The 26,293-nt window shown below is 56.0% G+C and overlaps 1 protein-coding gene across 1 annotated transcript in view; it reads left to right on the top strand.

The window, feature by feature from the left end:
• Positions 1-6,343: 6,343 nt before the first annotated feature.
• EEIG1 (estrogen-induced osteoclastogenesis regulator 1) overlaps positions 6,344-26,293 on the top strand; it is a 32,506-nt gene continuing 12,556 nt past the window's right edge. Inside the window, exon 1 of the mRNA XM_058524149.1 lies at positions 6,344-7,313. Coding sequence (XP_058380132.1) covers positions 7,168-7,313 — 146 coding nt within the window. The 5' untranslated portion in view covers positions 6,344-7,167. The remainder of the gene's footprint in view (positions 7,314-26,293) is intronic.

Genomic DNA, 26,293 nt, shown 5'->3' with positions numbered 1-26,293 from the left:
CTAGCCACATTTTAAGTGCTCAATAGTCACATGTGGCTAGTTGTTACCATATTGGACAGTACAGACATGGAACATTTCCATCACTGTAGAAAGTTCTATTAATCGCACTGGTCTAGACCATGGAGGTGGACAGGTCCTCAGAGACCATTTAATTCAATGCTTTTTTATTTAACAGATAGAGAAAGAGAGGTCAGGGACTGGTTCAAAGTCTGGTTCAAAGTCACACTGTGACTCAGTGACAGAGGTGGAACTCAAAACCTAGGCTCCTGACTCCCAATCCAGTGCTCTCTCCATTGAAGTAGGTTGACTCCTATCTCTTAGTTGGGGTTTGGTAAGGGGTTTCTGTGAGGCAAAAAGATACCAAAAACAAAGTCCAAAGACAACTGATTAAGTGGAAGCAATACTTTAACATACATAACAGAGGTTGATATCCACAATATATAATAAGCTACTACAAATAAATAACAAAAAGATGAGTACTCCAATTTTAAAAATGGACAAAGGATATGGCCAGGTAATTTACAGAAGAAGAAATTCAAATTGCCAAAAAACACGCGAAGATGCTAGTGAAAGAAATGCAAGCACAGTAGTATACCTTTTTTCCCTCTGGTCAAACAGATTGGTAAAGACGGAGAAAGATTGGGAATGGGCGCTGTCTTTTTTGTTTTTTTTTGTGAGGTGGATCAGCTCTGAGCTAACATCCATGCCAATCCTCTTCTTTTTGCTGAGGAAGACTGGCCCTGGGCTACCATCTGTGCCCATCTTCCTCCACTTTATATGGGACGCTGCACAGCATGGTCTGACAAGTGGTGCATTGGTGTGCACACAGGATCCGAACCCCAGGCCGCCAGCAGCAGAGTGCGTGCACTTAACCGCTACGCCATGGGGCCGGCCCCCATGGGCGCTGTGTTACACTGTTGGTGGGAGTATAATTGGGTTCAACTTTTTTGGACGGCAGTTTGGCAGCATCTGTCAATAGTAAATATGTAAATACTCTTTGACTCGTAATTTCTGGGCCAGAACCCAGCACTGCCTGACTCCAGATCTCGTGTTCTGAACCATGACTACCCTCTGTGAGTGATGGTCAGGCTTGGGTTGGAAAGGGCAGAGTGCGCTTGGCCGTGGGAAGTCTAAGCAGGACAGATCACCGGGGGCGAGTTCTTTGGAGCCTTTATCTTCTTGTGTGACTGGCTCAAACATCAGCGAGGAGCTGAGCACAAATCGATACGCCCTTGGTCAGCTGCTGGGTGGCTCAGCTGCCATTCCAGTTCTGCAAATAATTGGAGCCTAGTCACCGGTGAATCAGCACCGACCGCCCTTGGCAAGCAGGGCTGGGAAGGCGGCGTGGCGTTCACCCTGTGCTGGGTGCCAGGTGACCAACCGAGCGAGCCAGCTGGGTAGCTGCCCTCAGCGTGATTTGGCCAAGTGACATTCTCCACTCCTACCTCAGTTTCCCCTTTCTTTCTCCGTTTCTTCCCCTTTCTCTTCCTTTCTTTCCTTTTTTCCTCCCTTCTGTCTTCCCACTTCCCCTTCCCTTCCTTCCAGTGAGTGCCAAGTAAGCACCAGGTATTGTGACAGAAATCAGAAGCCCAGGCCTTCATTTTCTGCACACACAGATGGTTGGTAACTTGGGGCACAGAGCAGGGAGCGAGCATGGTGCCTGATGTGGGGGAGCAGGGTGGGAGAGGAAGCTTGACACTCAGTAGGTGTCACCAGGTGGGCAGGGGGACAAGGCCGGGACCTTTGCGCAGGGCTGCAAGAGCCTGAGGGAGGCAGCCAGGGAGAGGCTGAGCAGGTGCTTCCAGAGGAGCCTGAATGCCGGGCTAAGAACCTGGGGTTTTATCCCGAGGGTCACAGAGAAGCACGGAAGGGTTTTGTTATAATATCCTTATAATTATACATTATTAAATTGCAAAACTAATTCGTCATATTACAAAAATCAAATAATACCCAAGAATATTCATTAAAATAAAGTTAAAATTTCCCTCCAAACCCTCTGCTCAGATGGAAGCCTCTGGTAACAGTTTAGGTTGTAGCCCTCAAGATTCTTTTCTATTCATCTATAAATACAACTGTTTTTCTTCACAAAAAAATAAGCCCATCCCTTACATACTGTTCTGTGACTTGCTTTGCCACTGTAGGGTGGACATCTCCCACCTCAGCACACACACATCTCCAGCATCCTTCTCAACAGCTGCACAGCATCTCATTGATGATGCTTCCCTTCATTTGACAAATATTTATTGAACTCTATTGTGTACCAGGCACTGTCCCAGGTGCTAAGGATGGAGCAGGGAACAAAATACAGTCCTTGTCCTCAAGGTCTCCCTCTTCCTACTGCCAGACGCCAGGCTGCTTCTGATGTTTTTGTACAATATACAATGGTGCCGGGACCATCTTGCACATGTATCTTTGTACATGTGTGTAAGTATTGCTATTGGGTAAATTACTTTAAAAGGAATTGTGCACACTGAATTTTGATAGTTATTGGCAACATTGAGGAATGTTAAAGTGGGGTGACACGGTTAAATCTATAGCCACCTACCGATCCATCCATCCATTCACCCATCCACCCACCCATCCATCCATCCATCCATCCATCCACTCATCCACCCATCCATCCATCCATCCATCCATCCATCCACCCACCCATTCACCCACCCATCCATCCATCCATTCACCCATCCACCCATCCACGCATCCATCCATCCATCCATCCATCCATCCATCCATCCATCCATTCACCCATCCATCCACGCATCTATTCATCCATGCGTACATGCATTCATCTATGCATCCACTCCTTTGACAACCATTTGTGGAACATCTATTATGTGGCAGAACTGGACACGAGGACACCATGGGTGAGATGTCTGACCCAGTGACACTCATGATCTAATGGGAGGGGGAGAGAGACAAGGAAAGAACATCACAAGAGTTTGTCCAGGGCCAGATAAGGGGAAAGATTCTCTAAGGCTGTCCCATGTTCTCCAGCTGTGATTCTATTCTAGAGGCTGCAGTCCCACTTAATTTCTGCCTTCTGCTCTACTCCTTCCCCACACCCATCCCAGTGCTATGCTCACTTACCTCCCCACTTCAAGAACCTGGTGGCATTCAGTCAAATTCAAAATCCTGGCAATACTCGAAAAGTTCTAATCGAGTAACTATTATCATTGCTCAACAAGTGCTGAGCTCTTCCTCTGAAATGTGTCCCCTTTCTCTTCCCATGGCTCTGGCTTCACCCTGGTCTGAGCCACCGGTCTCCCGTTGGGATGGCTGTAATAGCCTCTTCACCTGTCTGCCTGCTCTGCTTTTGACCCCTGACAATCAATCCATTCTCCACATAGCAGCCAGAAGGAACTTTTAAAAAGGTATTTTGGATCTTGTCACTAACCTGCTTACATCCTCCAGTGGTGTCCCTTTGGGCTTGGAATAAAATCTAAACTCCTCCCAGGTCCACCGAGCCCATGCGAGCAGGCTCCTCTCGAGTCCATGCCTCTCTCTCCTCCCTCTACTCATTCCTCTCGTCACATGGAGTCCCCCAAACATGCCAGCTCCTGCCTCTGCCCCCAGAGCTTCCAGCGCTTGGGTCCCCTTATTATCTAGGTCTGGGCTGAGATAGCACCTCACAGAGACCTTCCTTGACTGCCGCATCTAAGTCAGGACCCCCAATCCAATCATCCTCTCTCACATGGGTTTCCTTCTCCAGACCACTTGTCTGAATTATCTTGTTAGGTACTGTTTTCCCTATATGTCTCTATATGACATGTCTCTATGTTCCCTATATGACAGGGCCTCAGGGAGGTAGGACTGGCTATGCGGGGGAATTTTGGGGGCTGGAGCAGTGGAAGAGCTGGCCTGGAGCTCCCTGCTCACCACTGGCTCAGATCCCCATGTCCCTCCAGGCCTAAGCCTTTTGCCTCTTTTGCCTTTTGCCTAAGCCTCTTGAAGCTCTCACAACATTTCAGAAAGGTTGGTATTCTTATTTCCATTTTTCAAGTAAAGAAACTGGGGCTCAGAGATGGAAAAGTTTAGGATGTATCCTTTCTATGCATGCAAAACTACACTCAAAGCTTGTGTGACACATGTGGGGAATGTTGTGTCGGCCAGATTTTAGACCCAGCTCTGTTGGCTCCAGGGCAAGCGGTCTTAGCCATACCATACCACTCTCCCTCTCTATTTGGAGCCCCTGAGCCCCAGTGTCCCGAACCAAGGCCACAGTGCCAACGTGCAGCAGAGCCAGGATTCTAACCCGGGCTTGTCTCACCCCAAATGGAGCATCCTATCCTGGCACCACGCTCTCTCCCTTCCCCAGGCACCATCTGGGAAATGAGGGAAGGGAAACTTCCCGGGTTCCCAGCCCTGAGGCTGCAGAGAGACAAATACCCCACCCCAGCTAAGTCTGGCAGCAAGGCCCACCCTGCTTCCTGTTGGGGTGGCCTGGGGTTACTCACGGTCGCAGCTGAGGAGCTAGCCAGGCCTTGGGACATCCTTGGCTGGTTCCCTCCTCTGAAATTCCTTCCTGGGGTCAGGTAGCCACAGGCTCTTCCCCTGTGGAGCAGGCCTAGCCAGATTAGCGATAAACACACCCCATCATGTGGGTAGCACAGCTTAGCACTCTAGAGCCTGGGCTCCAGGGTCAAGACCCGAGTCAACTGATTTAAACTCTCCAGGCCTCAACTCCCCTGGCTGTAAATGGGGATACACAGTAGCGCTGGGAGCTGCTACTATCATCTTTCTCCTATCCGGCTAACTGTGTTTTCTAAATCATGCGACAAACTGGAGAGAAGTGCAGGTCATCACCCATTTCATGGCTGGGAAGCTGGAATAAATCAGAGACCTGAGTCCTCAGTTACACGGCCGGATTTAACTCATCCTCTAGTCCAGTTGAATCTGTCTCTTGAATGCCTCTCAGCCCCATCCTCTCCATTTTCCCCTGTGCTGAGGTTCTGCTGTCTCATCTCTTGCCTGGATCACCTCAACAGACCCCTCACTTCTGTCTCCCATCTTCTCCCCTCCACCACTACCAGAGCAGCGGTAAGCAGCCAGAGCAAGCTTCTTGCAACAAAGAGCAAATCTGTCTGGGTCACTCTCCTGCTCAAAATGTGTGCACGGCTCTCCTCCTTACTCTGATCTACTACAAGACTCTGCAAGGTCCAGCCACTACAGGCCTTCTAGCCCCATCTCTGGTCCCCTTTTCTCAAATTGTTACAGTGCAGCCAGACAGAGGTACTCGCAGCTTTCTGTGAGTACTGCACTCTCTGGGCGCCAGGACTCTCCAAGGACCCCTTCCTTTGCCTGTACTCTGCCTAACTCAGGGCATGAATCCTGCAGGTGGCTTGGGTAACTTTGTTCAAGAAGGGTTCTCTCTGTGTCCCCTTCCCCCCGACTCCTACCTCCATCGAACTCCCTCAGTCCCCCGTCCGTGCCCCATTACAGTTCTCATCCACCCGATTTGTCACTGCCTGTGTCCCTGTCTGCTTCTCCACCTGGTCTTGAGCGTGGAGACGTTGGAGAGGGCAGGCCCACCAGGCTGACTGCTAGGTCCGAGCCTGGCTCAGAGCAGATTGCCCCTTAACATTTGGGGACTGAATGAAAGAACAATATGTCCAGGGCCTGGGAGGCACCCGAAGCAGTCTCTGTGCCCAGGACAGTTAATCCAGTCAGGGAGACCAACCTCAACTAGGTAAGAAACTAACCGACAACAAAAGATAGCGCTTGGGACGGGAGAAGCTGGGTCTAACACAAGGTTGCGTAATGAAATGCTCCAAATCACCCCCTGGTCACTTCCCTCCTCAGTGCTGAGAACTAGAGATTCGGAGGCGAAATACCTGCTTGGTCTAGTCCCGGCTACCTCTGAGTGTGTTTTCTGAAAAACGGGACTCGCTACCTTCCGGGCCTGATTTAGGGGTCAACGAGCTCAGTCTGGGGGGACAATGGAGGGCCATTCCAGCCACAGTGTTCACATTGTTTCTTCTCTTCATTGTTTCTTCTTTTCTTCTGCTCGCGCCCTCCTCCTTGCCCTGCCAGCCCTGGATTCCCGCCCCGCGACCTCCCACTGCCTTCCCGGGGCCCCTCTCCTTTTCCCTCCGCTCCGCCCCGACTGAGGAGGCGGGCCCAACCGCGCGGTGCACCAATCCGAGCGCCCTGACCGGCCTCTGCCTCCCGCGAGTCCCGCCCCACACCGCTCTCCGCCAATCGCGCTCCGCGCCCGCCTCGCGGGGCCGCCCAATCGCAGGCGGGCTGGGCCGCCGGCGCCCCGCCCCTCCCTCGCCGGGCGGCGGGTCCGCGGCGGCCGCGCTGGGCCTCGGCATTCTCCGAGCGGCGCCGCGCAGCGTCGGGGTCGGGCGGCGGCGTCGGGAGCGCAGACGGCGGCGCTGCTGCTAGCGGGGTGCTGGGCAGAGGCGGCGGGTGAGGCGCGCGCCAGCGGCCGGCCGGGGAGGCGCCTCAGCTCCGCCGGGGCCCGCGGCGCGGGACCAAGGACCGAGGAGGAGGCGGCGCCCCCGCTGCCTGGGGCCGCGGCTGGACGTTCCCGGCCCGGAGCGTCCCGGACCCGCCTCCCAGAGAGACCCCCCCAGAGCTCCCGGCCGCCCCCTGGGGGCCCGCAGCCTCCCGGGACTCACCTGCTCCGGCAGCCCGGTACCCAGGTGCGGGGGCGTGTGCGCGGCGAGGGCGCCTCCCCCGGCCGCCAGCGGGGCGGGGGCGGAGGCGGGGCCGCCCGCCGCCCTCGGCCTCACCGGTCCGCCCGGCGCCGTCAGTCTCACCGGTCCGCCCGCCGAGCCCGGTCGCGCGGCGAGCTCCCGGGTACCGCGGCCCGGGATGCTGCTCGCCAGCGCTGCCGCTCGCGCGCCGCCCGCTGCCCCTGCGCTTGCCTCCTGGGCCATGCTCCACTGTTTACATGCCGGTGAAGCCCCCGGCCACTCCGAACCCCTCCGAGCCCCGGCTCCCCGAGGGTGAAGCCAACCGGCCCGAGAACTGGACTGGTCGCTCAGACCCGGGCCCTCCGGACTCAGATCCCCGCCCTCTCTGCCGCCTCCGCCACCATCTGGGCGGGGTCCGGCTCTGGTGTTTTGAGGAGGGGGTGTGGTGTAGGGAAAGGAATCCTGGGGATTTCTGGCTCCCCCCTTTTTTTTGGCCTTCGGGGCTTCAGACTCAGGGAACTCGCTCATGGCTTTCTTGATGAAAAAGAAGAAATTCAAATTCCAAACCACTTTCACCTTGGAGGAGCTGACTGCGGTCCCCTTTGTGAACGGGGTCCTCTTCTGCAAGGTCCGGCTGCTGGATGGCGGGGATTTTGTCAGCTTGTCGTCAAGGTAGGAGCTAGGGCAGTCGCGCCTCTAGGGGAGGGGGATGATGAGCGAGATGTAGCCACTTGGCGAGTGTGGAAGCGCCCCTTGGGGCCAAGAGAGTGCTGGGGGTTGTGTGTGTCTGAGGCAGGTTTGCACAAGGTAGGGCTAAGCGATCTGGGAGGTCTGGGCCAGAGAAAGCTGGCAAGGTGCCGGGCACTGGTTAGCAGGTGACCAGCCAGATACCTGGGGGGGTCTATTCTTTCAGCCCCTTCTTGGGGCCTTGCACGCAGCTTGCGTAGGCGCATTCTGCAGACTTGCACAAAGCCCAGCAGGGTTTGTGCCTTGAAGGGTGAGAAGGGGAGGAGGGTTCCAGGCCACCTTGCACTCAGCTGGCCACTTGCTGTGTCATATGATTTAGAGCCCGGGCCAGCCACAGGTTTCTTGGTACTCCCAGAGGCTGGGAAGGCCTGGCCCTGGGCCCTCCTGGTCTGGCTGGAGGGGAATGGCAGGATTTTGGCCTGCCTAGGCCCCCCTCTTAGGGACAGCCCTCTTCTGGCTGCAAATGGGCTGTTTTGCATTGCAAATACTCTGTCCACCCTCTCTGAAAAAGGCTTGATCAAGTTTGGTTTTGTGTTCTTCCCCATCCTGCAGGTCCCTCTGCCCAGCTCATTGCTGAGGGCGGCTGAGTTCCCAAGCTGCTCCCACTGACGGGGCACATAGTCCTGGCCGGTCCAGGAGAGTGCCTGGGAGTCTGATTGAGTCCTAGCTCTGTCACTTTCTGGGTCCAGTACAGGTCTCTGTCAGAGAGGTGTGGAGAAATTTCAGTAAATAGAATGTGGTGCAGGGCCTGGCACAGGGCCTGGGGACGCGCTGGTTCCCTCCCCTGGTCTGTCCCTTTGCCCCTCAGGCCTCTTTGTGGGCCCAGTTAGCTGGATCTGCCTCATGGTTCTGAGATGGGAGTGCCTGTTATAGATGGAGAAACTGAGGCCCAGAAAGAGGAAGTAAGTGGCTTGCCAGGGACTTTGCAGGAGGTGGTTGTCAACTGAACTTGGCCTGTTTGGAGACCTGTTGGGTGAATCTGGGGTCAAATATCCGCTGGGAGGAGGGGAGAGGACCCATGTAGCCAACCCAGATTTAGGAATCTCTGGTGTGGACAGGTGGGTTGCCTTTTCTGTGCATTTGGGCCCGCGCAGGCCTGGAGGCTCCCCAGTCTACTGGGAGCTGCTTATCTGAGGAATTCAGACAAGGGCTGCCCTTTGCTGTGGGGGTGGCGCCGTGCTCAGTGTCCCGGGAAGCCTGTGATCCCGTGGCCACCCACAAAGCAGCGCAAGTTTTTAGGGAAAGGGCTGTGCTCAGAGCTAGGGCTTGGGGTCGGCCACTCACTGGCTGGGTGACTCTGGGCAAGTTACCTAACCTCTCTGATTCCAGGAACCAGCGATTATTGGTGCTGTGCTCCTTGCTTTACTAGCACCTCTCACTTAACTCCTTGACCATGTCATGGAGCAGGGTGGAGATTGGGGGGGGTCTGTAGAATTATTATGCCCATTTTGCAGGGGAGGATGTGATTTTTGTGAGTTAATACAGCGGAGCCCAGATTCAAACTCAGGATGTGCTTTTAACTACTACCGTGTTCTGCCTTTGAGTCTTAGTTTCCTCCTCTATGAAATAGGAGAAGTCATACCCACTCCTAGACTTGTGAGGGGGAATGGGTAATGTTTATACCATGTCGGCCCAGGCAAATTGTTGTAGCACTTGTTGTTATTATGGCAGAGGGGCCCAGGCCCGAGCCCCTCCCAGGCCTTGGGGGGGGATCAGCTGGAGACAGCAGGGGTCCTACATGTGAGCTGGGGGTGGGGACAGGGTCGTGGATCCCACTGAGGAATTGGTATTCAGCCCCAGGCTGACGTCTCGCCTGGCCTCCCAGGCCCTGGAGCCACTGTCACCCTACCTGTCAGCCTTTCCATTGCTCTAAACCTGCCCTCTCATCCAGGAAAGTCTGGAAAGTTCCAGGTCTCAGCCCACAGTGTCTGGATTTCGCCTCTGCCTCCCCTTGTTGCCTCCTGGCAAGGGGCCATGGATTCCCTGAACCCAGCTGAGCCCAAACAGCGTTTCCTAGCCCTCATCCTGGATGAAACCTGAGTGGGGCTGGGGAGGGAGGAGCTGACTTTGGGCCCCCCAAGGCTGGGCACTTGTGTGGGTTCTGGGTATGTTTGCTGCTGGGCAGGTGTGGCTGGAGGGGGCAGACAGCGACGTTGGGGCTTGAGGCTACCCCCTCCACTCTCATCCTGCCCACCCTGGTCTGCAGCCTGTGAGCCCCACCTCACAGCCCAACCCTCCAGACGGCCAAGGCCCCATTGTTTGGGAGTTGGGGTAGAGTCAGGGGTAATGAGACGTGCTTAGATCCTGGGCTGAGATCCAGTAGCACGCTCCCCACAACCCCAGGTACCCCTGAGATGGCCCAGAGACTGGTGGTGGCAGCACAGGTGGTGTCTGAGCGAAGCAGGCCTGAGGCCCCACCCCTGGCGCACCCGCCCTCCTAGCTGGAGTGTTTCCCTGCGTGATGGGTGCCATGGCAACAGCTGGGTACACAGCTCCAGCCTGACCCAATTTGAGCAGGTAGAACAGGTGGTACATCACACTGTTCCCCAGCCTCGTCTTTCTGAGGCCTCCTTACGAACCACAGTCCTCACGGCTACCATGTTCTGAGGGCCCCCGCTATGTGCCAAGCACTGTGCTGAGTGTTTTGCAAATGGTTCGTCCATTAATCCTCTCGGCTGTCCGGAGAGGCAACAAGGCCAGAGAGGTGAAGCCACATGCCAGAGGTCACCTGGTGGGGAAATAACCCTTTTATTATTAGGGTTTAAGCTGCCTTTGACTGTGCACTTACTGTATGTCAGGGACTTGCTGAGCACCTCAAATGTGTGGTCAGTTGAGTCCTCGAACTGGGTGCCTCATGAGCTGATGAGGAAATGGGTCAGGAGACCTAGAGTGCTGGGCCCGGGAGTGGCAGAGCTGTGATTTAGATTGGGCAGGTCCGGCTGCAAAGCCCTCCCTTGCCTTGGTGGCAGAGAGCTGAAACAGCTACAGTCCCATATGGTGTCCCTAGACCTTTGAAGGTTGTTTTCAGTGGGTTGGGTGGTACAGGAAGCTCCACGTTTGGGTAATTTCAAGGCACCAAGCTAGATCCCATGAGATCTGAGGAAAAGGGGCCCCAAGATCGTAGATGGGGATGGAGCTGAAGTCACTGCCTCGGATTTGGGGCCAGGCACGGGCTGGCACTGAGGCACAATGGGCATTTGCCAAGGTCCCTGCATGGAGGCCTTCCAGGCGGATGCATCCAAATGGCATCTGGGAGGCTTTGCTGGGGGTCCCTGGAGGGATGCGGAGGTCCCAGCCAAGTTTGGTGAGTCGGGAAACATGCACCGGGCCATGGTCTCCCCAGGGTGGGCTGGGTGCAGGCTTCCAGCCAATCTGTCCTTCAGGCAGGAAGAATCCCAAACATCCCGAGAGGTCTCTGCGTCCAGCTGGCACTGGTCCTGTGGCCTGCCCCGTGCACGTGGCTGGCGGGTGCCAGGGGAGGGAGCAAGAAGGAGGCATCAATTTTCCTTACAGCAAGTCCTCTCTGGAGGAGACAGGCAGAGAGTGCCTCCTCAGCCAATGGATGGGGAAACTGAGGCCCGGGGCTGAGAAGTCATTTGTTCAGGGTCACTTCATAGGAAAAGCTAATGGCACAGTGGGGTGGACTCTGGTCTGGCCCTGACCTCTGTCCCCTGTGCCTCAGTACCTGTCTCTGCATGAAGTGGGCAGGCTGGGCCAGAACGAGAGGAGGGGCTCCTCCAGGGGTGCCAGGCTGTCCCCGAAGCAGACTGTGTGACCTGGGGAGGCCCGTGCCCCGCCCCTTCTTCTTGGGCAGCTTTGAATCCCCAGTTTTCTCTTCAGTGGGATTTTGATTTGGGCAACCTATTGAAAGAGTGCATGCCTGCTCACAGACAGGTGCTGCTTTCCCTCCGTGGGCCTGGCCTTGGGCTGGCGGGATGGGAGCCTTGAGGGATATTTGGGATTTTGGGGCCATGAAGAAGGCTTTGGACAGGTGAGCTCTGTAGCCGGAAGCCCTGGGCCTGGGGAGGTCTTTGCACACACTACAGGCTTTGCCCAGCCTCCGATTCCCTGAGGCCCTCTCCCTCCCTCCTTGGAAAAGGCTGCAGAATGCTACTGGAATCAGCTACCCTGATGCCTGCCCTCATGCACATCTTGGTGTCGGGGGGGGGGTGTGTGTGGAGATGGACACATGGTTCAAGCCCGAGGCGGGTGGGGAAGTGGAGGTGCAGTGGGACCCCAAGTCAGGCAGGGCATCCACTTCACAGAGCAGAAGCTCTGGAGGCTGAGAGCTGGGGCAGGAGGAGGAGGCTGGCAGGCGTGTGTCCCTATTCCAGAATGCATCTACCAAGGCCCTGCTTGGTCCTGGGCTTTCAGAGGTGAACGGGACTAGACAGCCCTCCTCCCGTGCAGCTCCCCATGGGAGTGGGGCAGTGTGCCTGGTGGGCATCACAGAGACCTCAGAGCCAGGGAGATCTGGGATGGGTCCTCTTCAGGATTCCATTAGATCCTGGTGGACCACTTGGGGAAGGCATTTCTGTTCAGTCACCTGTCCATTTGTCTGACAGGTGTTGACTGGGCACCCACCCTAGGCTGGACATGGTCCTTGCCCTCATAGAACTCATGATCTCTTGACAGAGCACATCATGGTGATAGAGAGGGTTGCCCCGAGGAAGTGACCCTTCACAGGATCTTTGAAGGCTGAGGGAGATCAGACTGGAGAGAGGTTGCAAAGAGCCTTGTGGGTAGAGGCCCTCCGATGGGAAGGCACTTGGTCAGTCATCTAGGCGAGGGGCTGGTGTGGCTGGGGTGCAGGGAGGGGCTGAAGTGAATGAGGATGGGGGGTGGCTGGGCTGGACCGTTCCTGGCCTTGGGGGTCCATTCAAGGGGCAGAGGAGCAGTGTGGCCTGGTTTGCCCATTAGGGTGAAGGCTTTTGGCTGCTAAGTGAAGATGCAAGGGGGCCTGACCGGCACCCCAGAAGGCACAGTTGGAGTTGGCTGGGCAAGTTGTGCTGGCCTGGCTGGGTGGTGGCAGGCAGAGGGAAAGGAGTGGGCAGACTGGAGAGAAGGTTGGTGGGCAGGCGGGTTTCCTCATCCTGAATTGCCTGGCCCCACACCTAGCACTTACTAGGTACCAGAAGATGGCAGTTCCAAGGGCACACGGTGGCCAAGCGTAGCCGGTGTTTTGTTGCTCTAATAGTTTTTTTTTTTTTTTAAATTTAATTTTATTTGTTTATTTTTTCCCCAAAGCCCCAGTAGATAGTTGTATGTCATAGCTGCATGTCCTTCTAGTTGCTGTATGTGGGACGCGGCCTCAGCATGGCCAGAGAAGCAGTGTGTCGGTGCACGCCCGGGATCCGAACCCGGGCCGCCAGCAGCGGAGCGCGCTCACTTAACTGCTAAGCCACGGGGCCAGCCCATTCTCTAATAGTTTTTGACAGCACTAAAATCCAGACTTTCAGTTTCTTTTGAGTTGGAAGAGCTGGCAGCAGTGCCATGTGGCAGTGTTTGGCCCAAGGGGCTTTGTGGCTGCCCCCTCCGTGGGCTGCCTGCTCTAGGCTCCTCCTGATCCCACTGCAGGCCCTTGGAGCCCTGACTGTGGTCTGCCGCCCTCGTTTTACTCGGCCCAGCGTGGTCCCCAGGGCTGCTGTGGGCGTCCTTCCCTGTGCAGGCTGGTGGGCGTGAGGAGGCGGGGCTCCTTGGAGAGAAGTCCTGCTGGCAGGAGAAGTGGGCGAGGCCAGGCTGGGAGGCACCAGGCCAGCCGCTGGCTCCCCGAGGGGCCAGACTGTGCTGCTGGTGCCCTTCGTGAGGCCTGAAGCCACCCAGCCTGTGTCTGGCCTTGGTGTCTGCTCCTTGGACCTGGCCTTTGCCGCCAGCTGGCCAACTGTTGGCAGGTGCCGCCCTGGCAGCCCCTGCCACCTGCCCGCCAGCCTGGCGCCAGCAGAGCCCTGACCTGAGGTGATCTGGCTCTGTAGAGCCAAGGCAGTTCCCTGAGGCCTCTTCCTCACTTCCAGCTCTGTCCTGGGAGCCACTCTGGCCAGGGGTTCTTAGCAGCAGTCACATTGCGGGCCTGTGGGCCCTGCTTGACCCGGGGTAGCTGGGGGCCCTGAGTGCCTTTGAACTCATCTTGTTCAGTACCTGGAAGTCCTGACTTGCATTTGGGAAGCTGTGCTTGGGCCTTGTGGTAGCTGCTGGTGTGTATGCTCACGGCCTCAGGAGCCAGGGGACTCAGTGTGTGGAGTCTGGTGCCTGCCGTGTGGTGACCTTACTGCTGGGAACGGGCAGTAACACCCATGGCAGCCAGTGTAGGTTTATCCTCATCTCACCAGACAGCCACGGAAAGGTTTGAGCAGGGGAGAGACATCAGATTTGCTTAGAAAGAGACCTGGAACTGACATGGGGTGGGGGCAAGGGGTGGCTCTCTTCATTATCCACCTTGCCTAGCAAGTGCTTAGGGTTGTAGGGGAAACCAGACCCGCCCCCAGGGCCCCACACGTGCTCTGTGACCTGAGATCTGCCACCCCTGGGCCTTCTGGCCCTCCCTGAGGTCACACTGTGCCGTTGGTGGTCTTGGTGAGGCCTGAAGCTGCCCAGCCTGTGCCTGGCCTTGGTGTCTGCTTAGGGCTGTGTTTGCAAACCCTTGGTCTCTGCTCTGAGCCTCTCCTGGCCCCGGGCTCGAAACAGCTCTCACATGCAGGCCTGGAACCACCTGCCCCTGCCCCTGCCCAGATGTCAACTGGGAGTGGCCAGCCTGCAGCCCCTCCAGCCAGCTCCGGTAGAGGGAGGACTGTCTGCCTGTTTGGTCAGGCTGGTGCCTCGCCCCATACACAGACCTGGGAAGGACGTTCCCCTCCTGCCTCTTGCTGCCTGTGTGACCTTGGACAAAGGCCTTAGTCCCTAAGCCTCAGTGGCCCTCCCTAGCAAGCAGGGCTGCTGGTGCCTGCCTCGCAGTGCTCTTGGGAGGACACAGTGAGATAATGCCTGTCAGACGTCCAGCTCAGCTCCTGGCACATGGTAGAAACACAGTCCATGCTGCAGTCCATCCTCTGGTCCCCGGGCTGAGTCATGGCAGTGGGCTGGATGGCACACCGCAGTAGCCCCTCCGTGGCAGCTGGCACTTCCCTCTGGGCCAGGACTGACGGGTGTGTGTCTATCTTGTGATTCTGTGGGGTGCTGCGGGGAGAGGGTGCCTCCCGTCTAGTGCTCTCTGCCGTCTGGAGGGGTGGGAGTGGATGAGGAGCACACCTAGTGTCTAAGGGGCAGGGCCTCACGCTGGAGCTCAGGGTCCTCAGTGGGGTCTGTGCGCTTTCTTGCCCCCCCTGCCTTGAACCTTCCCTGCCTTGGGGTGCTTGGCTCTGAGCCAGTGAGAGCTGGAGCACTCCCCCTGGGCGAGGCTGGGCTGGGGGGTCTTCTGCCTGCGGGAAGGGGCCCTCTTCATAGCTAGCTCCGGGACCCACTCTGGCAGGCAGAAGACAGCTCCCCATATGAGGTGAGGGCACTGGCATCAGACGCTGCTGGGGGACGGCGGAACCGGTGAGAAAGCCAGGGGCCCCTCAGTGGGTGGGAGGCCCTTGCCACTCTTGGCGCTGCCCTGGCTTCCACTACGCCTTCCTCTTACAGGTTTTTGCTTCTGCAGTTGCCTTGTCCTCGAGCTCCCTTCCCCGGCTTCTTCACCTGGCTAAACTCCTGCTCAGCCCAGGAGCCACCTCCTCCAGGAAGCCTTCCCTGGCCTCTTTTGGTCTTGTGCACCCTCTGTGGGCCCTCATCTCAGGACACTACAGTCCCCGTCCATGCTTCTTAGCTCCTTCCCCAGGCTGGGCCAGAGCGGCCTCTGTTGCATCTTAGTTCTGGGGCTTCCTGCCTCAGGTTGGTGCTGGCGCAGGGCTGGGACTTTTCTCCCTTGGCATTGAACCAGTGTGGGCGCTGATGGTGCTGGACCATGTGCCAGCCACCACCAGCTGCTTAACCCCCCCCCCCCCCCCCCCCGCCCCGGTGCTGGAGGAGTCAGTCCGTGTCAGGCGCAGCCCTCACCCACATACCAGGCAGCTGGGCACTGCCGTGCTGTGATTGAGAGGCAGCTGGGGGCACTGATGGGTTGTGTTGGGTGGACCCTCTGTGGGGCGTGGGGTTGTTCCTAGTGGGATGGGGAGCAGGAGGGGGCTGGGCCCTGCCCCGAGTTCTGCAGTTGGACTTTGGCAGCTACTCACTGGCTCTGTGACCCTGGCCAATGGCCTTGTCCTCTCAGCCTCTGTTTTCTCCTCCATCAAATGGGGTGGAGGTGCTTGTGTGGGGGTGGGAGGGCTACCTAGACCAGGGCTACCTGCTCAGCACAGGGCCATGCATCTGACAGCTGGAAACAGACTAAACCTGCTGAGAGGGGAGAAGGTGCACAGGCTGCGCTGGGCAGGGCAGAAGTCTGGGTCCTGTTTGCATGCAAGACGCCCTCACCTCCCACCACTTCCTCTTTGGGAGGCTGGACTCTCTGCAGATGTGGGTGCAGCACACCTGTGGCTCCCCCAGTCCCTCAGGGGCAATTTCCTGAGCACCTTCTGTGTGTGGGGCCCTACAGGCCCCAGGAAGTGATGCTGGACTTGGTCCCAGACAAGTAGGTTAGTGGGCGGTGGGAGAAGAGCAGCCCAGGGCAGAGGGAGGCAAGGGCAAGAGTGCTGAGCTGGGAAAAAGAGCCAGCGGCCTAGGGGCTTGGAGTGGGGGCATGGGGAGGGGCTTGGAGTGGGGGGATGTGGGGAGGGGCTTGGAGTTGGGGGGGCATGGAGGGGGCTTGGAGTGGGGGCATGGGGAGGGGCTTGGAGTGGGAAGGCATGGGGAGGGGCTTGGAGTGGGGGCATGGGGAGGGGCTTGGAGTGGGAAGGCATGGGGAGGGGCTTGGAGTGGGGGCATGGGGAGGGGCTTGGAGTGGGGGGCATGGGGAGGGGCTTGGAGTAGGAGGGCATGGGGAGGGGCTTGACTGGGGGGCATGGGAAGGGGCTTGGAGTGGGGGGCATGGGGAGGGGCTTGGAGGGGGGTACATAGAGAGGGGCTTGGAGTGGAGGGGCATGGGGAAAGGCTTGGACCTTATCTGAGGCAGGAGCCACCGAAGGGTATGAATCAGTCGGATTTGTGTTTTAGAACCATGAAGGGCAGCCATGGGGTTGACGCTTGGGGCCCCACGTTGCAGAAGGGAAGGTGGCTGTCAGCTGAGAAGGGCGGCTTCCTACCTCTGTCATCAAGGAATGGTTAAAAACAAAACTCAAGCCTTTGTGGCGACAGTGAGATTGAACAAGCTGTGCTACTCACAACAAGGAAGTGTCACAAGCAATGTTGAGGGAAGGAAGCTGAGACAAGAGCGTAAGAGCGTGGTGTGTGATGCTGTTTATATAAAGTTCAAGAGCATGCTGAGGAAAAAACCCGTCCTGATACAAGTCAGGATGATGTTATCTTTGTCGGGGTGGAACTTGTGTCTGGAAGGGGCTTCTGGGGCCTGTAAAGTCCTGCTTCTTGGGCACTGGTGACACGTGACTGCTCTGAGAGTCTGCGAGCTGTGCACCGACAATGTGTGCACGTCTGTGTCAGAAGCAGCCTGGAGACACCCACACCTTTGGTGGTGCTGGGCCCCAAGGTCCTCTAGACAGAAATGTGGCGCCTCCTGGGTGCCTGGAAACGGTCCTCGGGTCTTTCCAGGGTCTTTCTGGTAGGGCAGCCTGAACCATCCTGAGCTGATAAGCATTGCTCCTCTTTATGAGGCCGTAACTCAGCTCGGCAGCTGCCAACAGCCTTCTCTGGCTAGGGATTTTCCTTCTGCCTCTTGCAAACCCGGGCAGGGGCTGCTGGGCCGTGGAGCTTGGCAGTTCAGAGGGAGAGTGGGCTCTTGAGGCTGCCAGAGCACAGGATCTTTCTGATCCTCCTTGCTTTCCTCATCTGTGAAATGGAATGATAAGCTCCTTCTTGGTGCTTGGATTAAAAAGGTTGACACTGGTTAGGTACCCAGCATAGCGCCTGGCACAGAGTAAGTGCTCAGTGAAGACTGGCAGTGGTTGGTCTTAATCCAGGGCAGTTATTGGAGGGGACCCAAGGGTGGGAGTAAAAAGGAAAGGTCCATGTTCCTCCCTCTCTCCTTTTACTGTTGTTGTTTCTCTTCTCTCTTCCTGTGGTTCACCCATTCAGCAAACATTTGTGATTAGAGCCGGGCTGCTGCCCTGGCCCTGCACTGGGCACTGGGTCCAGCAATGGCCAAGACAGCCATGGTCCTTGCCCTGGGGACCATGAGCCGGGGAGACTGTTAGACACATCGGCTCTCAGAGGAGTGTTGAGGACAGCAGGGGAGGGGAGGCACTGGCCTCTTCTGCCTGCTCTGGCCCTGACTCCTCTCTTTGGGGATGGGCTTTCGACTGATGTTCTCTCCCTGAATGCCAGGAGAAGTCCTGACCCTGGGCTCCAGCGCCTCCTAAGCGTTTCGTGTCAGCTAAAGAGGAATCACAAGGACCTGGGTGAGAATGGCCACGCCCATTTTGGATGCAGACAAGAGCGAGGCCCAGGCTTGTTCTGGATGTATCCCCAATGTCCCGCTCAGGCCTGGCTCTTAGTAAGTGCTCAGTTAATGTGTGTGGAGTAAGTGAATGACAGAGGCAGCAATGGGCCCAGGGTCGGCCCGTCAGCCTGCAGGAGAATCAGGTGTTTGGGGAGTGGAGATTGGTGAGTCAGGGCCTCATGGTCTCACCTGACCTCCAGCCCTTCGTCCTGTGGTTGGAGTCTTGGAGAGCTGCTGAAGACGGCTGGAGAAACAGGTCTGAGTCTGTGAGGAGATGTGACCCTGGCTGAGTCGTCCCTGATGATTCCCTCAGAAATCCAAGGAGCCTTGGGGAGTGCTGTGTGGAGCAATGGGAACATCGGGGGGCAGATCCAGAGATGGCGATGAGCCCTGACCCCTCAGACTCTGTAGCGAGCTAGAGGACACAGCCCAACCACAGCCGGAGGCCCCTTTTCTGGAGGCGGAAGTACCTGTGCAAGAAGGCCTAGGGCGGCCCTTGTTGGAAGCAGGGCTGTGAAGGTCACTAATTGAGTCATCAGTTACGTACTGAGCGCCTTCTGTGTGCCAGATGCTGTCCTCAGGACGCAGGGAGCAGCAGTGCTGAAGCCGCAGCCCTCTCTGGGACCTCCATGCTCTGGGACACGGGAGCCTCGTCCGTTTCACCGTACCTAAGACCCAGGCCCGGAAGAGGAAGGAATTTGTCCAGCTGCAGTAGTTGGGAGGAGGGTGCTTTCGGGGCCATCGAATTGGGTAGGTGCTCAGAGGACAGGGACACCCTTGTGACTTGCTGGAGTCCAGCCATTCGAGGAACTGGGCTCCGGGGATCCCTCCCTCCTGTCTCTTCCCCTCCTTGGGTGATTCAAACACCACCCAGGCGTGAGTCAGCCAGGAGTGGCCTGGGCATGCCTGGGCCACCTGCCAGTCCACCTGGGATGTCCCAGCCAGGTTCAAGGCCTGGGGACATGTCCTGATCCATGGTCCTGGGGCGGGGAAGGGGAGGCTCCGTCGGGGGCCTACCTGCCTGGGTTTCTGCTGGACCAGGTGCCTCGGAGTTACTTCTATGGTTGCAGCCATGTTCCCCACTCAGCGTGAGTGCCCTCTGGGTGTGTGCCAGGCCCTGTTCTCTCATTAGGCCTCTCAGCAACCTTGTGAGTTGGGGGCAGGACAGTGACTGAGGCCCAGAGGGGTCAAGTGTCCAGTGGGTGGCAGAGCCTGGCCTTAAACCCCAGCCTCTCTGCCTCCTGCCCGTGACTGTGAGCAGCCTGCTGGGAGTCTCAGGGGCTCAGGGAGGGAAAGTCCCCAAGCAGAGCCAGCCCTGCAGCTTGGTTTTCTACAGTTGGGTCCTGGGGAGAGAGGAAGTTGCTCCTACAGCCCAGCTGTGTCTTCTTGCTTTGAACTTCTAGAGCCTCCAGCCTGGCCCAGCCCTGGCATGGGAGCCCAGTTAGAGACTCTGAGGTCAGACAGCCAGGGGTTCAGATTACAGCCCTCTCCCAGTCAGACCTGAGGTAGGTGGCTTCTGTGCTCTGGGCCTCAGTTTCCCTACCTGTGACATGAGGATGCTAGTACTCACCTTCCAGGGTTGGGGTGTGGATTCTGGGAGGTCAGTCAGGGAGAGCTCTCAGTTCAGTGCCTGATCAGTAGAAAGTGCTCAGGAGGCGGGAAGCTGATGTTGTGAACTTCTGCAGGAACATTTTCCCGCTTCAGCCTCTGACCCCAGATTGACCTAGCTCGGTCCCCAACACCAGCAGGTCTTGATAGGTGTGGCCCAGGGCTGTGCCCCACTGACCTGCACTCTGACCCACTGACCAACCCTCCTTTAGGTGAGCCTGGTCTCAAGGCCGCCTCTTCCTTGGTATTGAGACTCGTGGTGAAGGGTCAGCCACAAAGTGCAGGGCATTGACTGAAGCCACAGTCCCCTGGGAACTGCTGCACTGTCTTGGTGCATTTTCCCAGTGATCCTGCAGGATGGGAGGTGGGCTCGGGGGTGCAGGTTGCCTCTCGTCTCCTGTGTGAGCTGTGGACTCCCTGTGTCAGTTTGCTTATCTGTGAAGTGGGTGGTGGTTGTGCCTGCAGAGAGTTAATGCTTGAGCAGCACCTGGCCCACAGGAGGGTGCCCAGGAAACAGGAGCCAGGCTGGGTCACACTGGTTGGTGGGGGCACCTTCGCCCAGGTGTGTGGGGTTGGACCAGCACTTGGTCAAAGCCGGCAGTTTACTCTGGATCCCTTCAACGGCCTGCTCTCCTCTCGGGCTGTAAGAGCAAGAGGGAGTGGCCAGTTGGCATCAGTCGAGAATAGCGTGCGCCTGGGTGGTGGGGAAGCTCGAGCTGCCTGCCTAGCCTGACTCTGGGTGTGGAAGGCAGAGTGGAGAGGCTGTGGCTGTGTCTGTGAACCGGGAAGCTGGCACCTGCCCACTTTGGGTTTTTTGATCCATCCCATTGATCCTGGGCTGGTGAGTGGCAGGATTCGAACCCAGATGCACAAGACCCCAGAATCCTTACTCCTAACCCTGAGTCTTCCCCACCAAGCCTGAGTGACTTGGCTGACCCCCCACCCCTTTTCCAGTTTGGAGTTTCTGAAGCCCCAGCGTGCGTCCACTCTGTACTCCTGTGGGTCGCTCACTGAGGCCAGCCTTTACTCCTAGCCCCCTGCCAAATTCCCGAGCCCCCCTCAGGCCTCACATTGCAGGGGAGCAGGGAAAGGGTCTTGGGGGGCCAGGTGGCTCCTCTGAGTGCTCCAGTATCCAACGCAGAGTGGCTCAGCTTCTAGGAACTTCTTGCTGCCTCATCGTGTCTGGGGAGGAGGGGCTGGCTGTGTCAGAGCTGCAACAAGCTGCTTCCCCTGCGCGGCCCTGAGTTCCTGGCAGAAGCCAGACGCCGCTGGGCTGCCACGTTGGCCACGTTGCTGGGATGGAGGCTCTACTGCCCCGCAGCCCCTGGACGGCAGCCTCGGCTGGTCCCTGGGGTGTGCCCCTCCCCAGGCAGCTGTACTCGCCTCTCTTCAGGGAAGCACTGGCAGATGTTGTCAATTTAAATTGTTTCCTTATTAGACTCTCGCCTTCCCGGCCTGGGCTGGGTTTCATCAGCCGGGAACCTGGGTTGCATCACGGCAGCCAGGCTCCTCCAGGAATCTGGCCAAGGACTGGGAGCTCACGGAGTGGGCGTTGCTGAGAGGTGCAGGCGGGATGCCCTGTTGGGGGAGGGACTCCTGACGGAGCCTTGCTCTGGTTGCCCCTCAATGTAGGAGCCGAATAGGAGGAATCGGGGGACCAGCCCTCTCAGGAACTCAGCAGCACAGCTGGGGCTGGGAGGTCCCTGGGGTGCCTCTCTTAGCCAGGTGCCCAACTCTGTGCCTCAGAATCACCTGGAAGCTTGTTTCAAAAGTCCAGTCCAAGGCCTGCAGGAGTGGTTCTCAACTGGGGGCGATTTTGCCCCCCACGGGGGACATTTGGCAATATCTGGAGACATTTTTGGTTGTCACAGCTGGAGTTGTGCTACTGGGAGGATGCTGCTAAATATCCTAGGATGCACAGGACACCTCCTCAAAAAAAACAGAATAATCTGGTTCAAAATGTCAGTAGTACTGAGGTGGAGAAACCCTGCCCTACAGAGTGTGTAGTTCTGGCAGGGCCTGGGAATCCTCATTTTTGACAAGCCAAGGGTTTTTCAATGTTGGCTTGAGTCTGAGAAGCCCTGTCCTACCAGACAATGCCACCCCTACCCCTTGCTTGTGGCCACATCTGAGCTACTCCCTGCCAGGCCGGGGTCTGTGCTGGGCACGTGGTGGTGACGGGACAGATGTGCAGACGGGTGCTTGCAGCTGGGAGGCTGGGAAGGTGAAGTGCTGAGGGTGGGCGTGGGGTCTCCCTGGAGCCTGTTCCATGGGCTGCCCCACTGATACCCGGGCTCCCTTCTCCCGACTTTCTGCTCCTGAGACTATTGTGGGCCGAGCTGTGCCTTGGCTCCAGCTCTGGGGAGAGGCCCCAAATGGCCTGTTTGGTCCCTGTCTGCAAGGACCCTGTGGGCCGTGGGCAGCCTGTGGCAAGGAGGTGGCTCCCACGGCGCTGACCCTTTGTCACTGCATGATAGAGACAGTGCCCACAAGCAAGTCTTTGTGGGTGCGTAATAGAGGCCCTGGGCAGGATTCCGGGCCAGGGAGTCTCCAAGGTAGTTCTCCTGGGCTGAGGACACCAGCCTGGTAGGATGCTCTGCTCTATTTCAGGACAGCCCAGAAATAGCTGCATTCTGCTGTTGTGATGGCCATGGCGGGCTGCGGTGGGCGGAGGGCTCACCCTGCCTCTCTGGGATTTGAACGGCTAATTGTATATCTTAAAGCTAAAAACGGAACTCCCCTGAGCTGCCCTGAAAGCCCAATCTCTGTAATTACCTGTCCCTGGCAGCGTGGAGTTGGGGACCCACGCCCTGAAACCCCAGGCTAGAGGGATTGAGGTCATCTTCATCTCTTACCAAGGGGCACCCAGTCCTGCCGGGAGGGCCAGTGTGGCCCAGGCCTTGAATCAGGCAGCTGGGGGTTCAAATCCCTTCTGCTTTTTTTTGTGTGTGTGTGTGTGTGTGTGAGGAGATCAGCCCTGTGCTAACATCTGCCAATCCTCCTCTTTTTCTTGCTGAAGAAGACTGGCCCTGGGCTAACATCCGTGCCCATCTTCCTCCACATTATATGGGACGCTGCCACAGCATGGCTTGCCAAGCGGTGCGTCAGTGCGCACCTGGGATCCGAACTGGTGAACCCTGGGCTGCTGCAGTGGAGCGCGCGTACTTAACCACTTGCGCCACTGGGCAGCCCCAAATCCCTTCTGCTTTTGACTATCCTTTCTAACCTCACACCCTTTTCTCATTTTTCAGTTTAAATTTCAATTGCAGAAAGAATTCTTGGACAGCAACGAAGACAACGACCCTGTAGTCCCTCACCCCGCCTTAGCCAGACCTGCTCTGAGCTCCCTCCTTCCTTGGGCCATTGTCTCCTCACGCCATTGTGTGCATAGAACAAGCCGCTCAGCCCGGGAGCCCAGCGTCCGGGGTTCTGGACGGTCTCCTCTCTGCGCATGGTTCCATTATCTTTCGTTTCTGTTTTCAGCCCATCCTGAGCCATATCAGCAGGGCGAGCCAGGGGGATGCACAGTCCTGTGTTTTTTAATGAACATCTTGTTTATGGTGGTTCTTCGCGGATGCTCACTTGTTTTAATTTTTCAGCAGCCGCCCTACTTTCCGTGTTGGAGTGTCCCGGGAGGCACACAGTAGGCCCTCGGGAAATGGCTGTGGCTGGGGTGTTGATTTTACCCTTGCTGTGGCCTGGGGTGGGCCGGGGTGAGGCTGGGAGCTTCTTCCCCTGGGAGTGGTGGCGTTTGCTAGTGTGTGTTTAGAGCCCTGTGGAAACAAGAGGGAGGCCCTGCGCTGATGCCCTGAGCCCTGCCCCGGCTCCCCTTCCCGCAGGGGAGAGGGAGAGCCGGTTACCTAAGCCCTGGGAGGCCTCTGTGTGCTGGGCCCCAGCTCCCTGGCTGGGCGTTTCCGTGACAGACTCACAAAGGGGAAGGGAGAGAGCCCACAATTTGATATCTGCATTTGTTCCCAGACACAAACCCTAATTCCTCTGGGTGTTTCAACATGCCCAGCACTGGGAGCTTTCCCCTCACGTCTCTAGCAGCTGCTTCCAACTCCTGGGCCTGGTTGAGCGGAGGGGGCGGGCGGAGAGCTGAAGGCCCACATGGGAGCTGTGGCCACCCCCCAGCTTTCTCCCTTTCAAGCTCAGGCCTCTGGCTGCTTGGCAGGTGTGTCTGCTCTCTTTGCCCTTCCGCCCACCCCTCCAGGGCTACTCTCGGCCTCTGCCTAAAGCCAGACTCAACAGTGGCCAGACAGAGCTGCTGTCAGAGGAAGAGTCACAGTCCTCACCATGGCCCTCGAGGTCCAGCATGACCTAACCCCCTGCTCCCTCGCCAACCACGGTCCCCCTGCTCTCCTCCCCGGTCCCACTCAGCCACCGGCCCCCGTGTGGCTTTTCCATTTGCCAAGCATGTTTCTACCTCAGGGCCTTTGCAGTTTCTATTCATGCATCTAGTTAGCTCCTCTCCCAGTCTTTGCTCAGCTCAAATCCACACTTCACTCCAGGCCTTGCTCAGATGTCACTACCATAAAGGCTTTCCTTTTCCCCCCGCCCAAAGTAGCAGCCCCCACCTTCTCATCTCTACCCAGCACTCCCTACCCACCTTCCCTGCTCTGTTTTTTTCATTTTTCTCTCTATCTGATCTACTATGGAATTTTTTTTGGGGGGGGGGTAACAGTTTTATTGAGATGTAATTCACGTCCTGCACAATTCCCCCATTTAAAGTATACAATTCAGTGGTTTTTAGTATATTCACAGAGTGATGCAACCATCACATAATCAATTTTAGAACATTTTCATCACCCCAAAAAGAAACTCCATACCCATTAGCAGTCATTCCCCATTTTCTCCCAACTCCACCATCCCCTGGCAATCACCAGTCTTTCTCTCTCTTATGGATTTGCCTGTTGGACATTTCATATAAATGGAATCATACAATATGTAGTTCTTTGTGACTGGCTTCTTTCACTTAGTATAAGATTTTCAAAGTTAATTCACATCATAGCATGTATACAGTAAGTGCTTAGTTTCTTCTGATTGTCGAATAATATTCCATTATATGGATATACCACATTTGCTGTATCCATTTGTCAGTTGATGGACTTCTGAGTTGCTTTCACTTTTTGGCTATTATGAATAATGCTGCTGTATACATTTGTCTACAAGTTTTTGTGTGCACCTACGTTTGATTTCTCTTTGATATGTACCTCGGAGTAGAATTGCTGAATCATATTGTAACTCTATGTTTAACCTTTTGAAGAACTGCTAGACTGTTTTCCAAAGCGGCCATACCATTTTACATTCCTACCAGCCGTGCGTGAGGGTTCCAATTTCTCTACATCCTCACCAACCCTTGTTATTAGCTGTCTTGATTATAGCCATCCTAGTGGGTGTGAATTATAGTTTTGGTTTGTGTTTCCCTGACAGCTAAGGATGTTGAGCATCTTCTCATGTGCTTATTGGCCATTTGTATGTTTTCTTTGGAGAAATGTCTATTCAGATCATTTGCTCTCTTTTATGAGGAAGATTGGCCCTGAGCTAACATCTGTTGCCAGTCTTCCTCCTTTTCTCCTTTTTTGTTTTCTCCCCAAAGCCCCAGTAGATAGTTGCCTGTCATAGTTGTACATCTTTCTAGTTGCTCTATATGGGACGCCGCCTCAGCATGGTTTGATGAGTGGTGAGTAGGTCTGCGCTCAGGATCCAAACCCTGGGCTGCTGAAGTGGAGCGTGCGAACTTAACTGCTACACCACCGGGCCAACCCCTGCCCTTTTTTTTTTTTTTTGTGAGGAAGATCAGTCCTAAGCTAACATCCATGCTAATCCTTCTCTTTTTGCTGAGGAAGACCGGCTCTGAGCTAACATCTATTACCAATCCTCCTGCTTTTTTTCCCCAAAACCCCAGTAGATAGTTGTATGTCATAGCTGCACTTCCTTCTAGTTGCTGTATGTGGGACGCGGCCTCAGCATGGCTGGACAAGCGGTGCATCGGTGCGCGCCCAGGATCCGAACCCGGGCCGCCAGTAGCGGAGCGCGCGCACTTAACCACTAGCCACGGGGCCGGCTCCAGACTCTCAATTCTATTCCATTGATCTGTGTGTCTGTCCTTATGCCAGAACCACAGTTTCTTGATTATTGTAGCTTTGTAGAAGTTTTGCGATCAAGATGTATGAATCTGTTAATTATGTTCTACTTTTTCTAGATTGTTTTGATTGTTCTGGTCCCTTGAATTTGTAAGGTTTAGGATCAACTTGTCAAATTTCTGTAAAGAAACCGGCTGAGATTTTGATAGGGGTTGTGTCGAATTTTTAGATCAATTTGGGAGTATTGTCATCTTAACAATATTAAATCTTTTGAACCATGGCCATGGAATATCTTTCCATTGATTTAAATCTTGAATTTCTTTCAACAATGTTTTATAAGTTTTCCAGAGTATATGTTTTGTACTTCCTTTGTTGAATTTATTCCTGCATATTTTATTCTTTTTGGTACTATTGTAAATTGAATTGTTTCTTCATTTCGTTGTGGGTTTTCACTATACAGTCACATGTCGCTCAAGGACAGGGACACGTTCTGAGAGGTGTCGTTAGGCAATTTCGTCGTTGTACGGGCATCATAGAGTGACTTACACAAACCTAGATGGCAAAGCCTAATAGACACCTGGGCTGCATCTTATGGGACCACTGTTGTATATGTGGTCTGTTGTTGACCAGAATGTTGTTATGCAGCACATGACTGTATAGTAAGAATTGATTTTTGTATGTTGATCTTT

This window comes from Diceros bicornis, chromosome 28 (genome assembly GCF_020826845.1).
Source record: "Diceros bicornis minor isolate mBicDic1 chromosome 28, mDicBic1.mat.cur, whole genome shotgun sequence".
NCBI lineage: Eukaryota > Metazoa > Chordata > Mammalia > Perissodactyla > Rhinocerotidae > Diceros > Diceros bicornis.
This window is presented reverse-complemented; position numbering and strand designations above follow the sequence as displayed.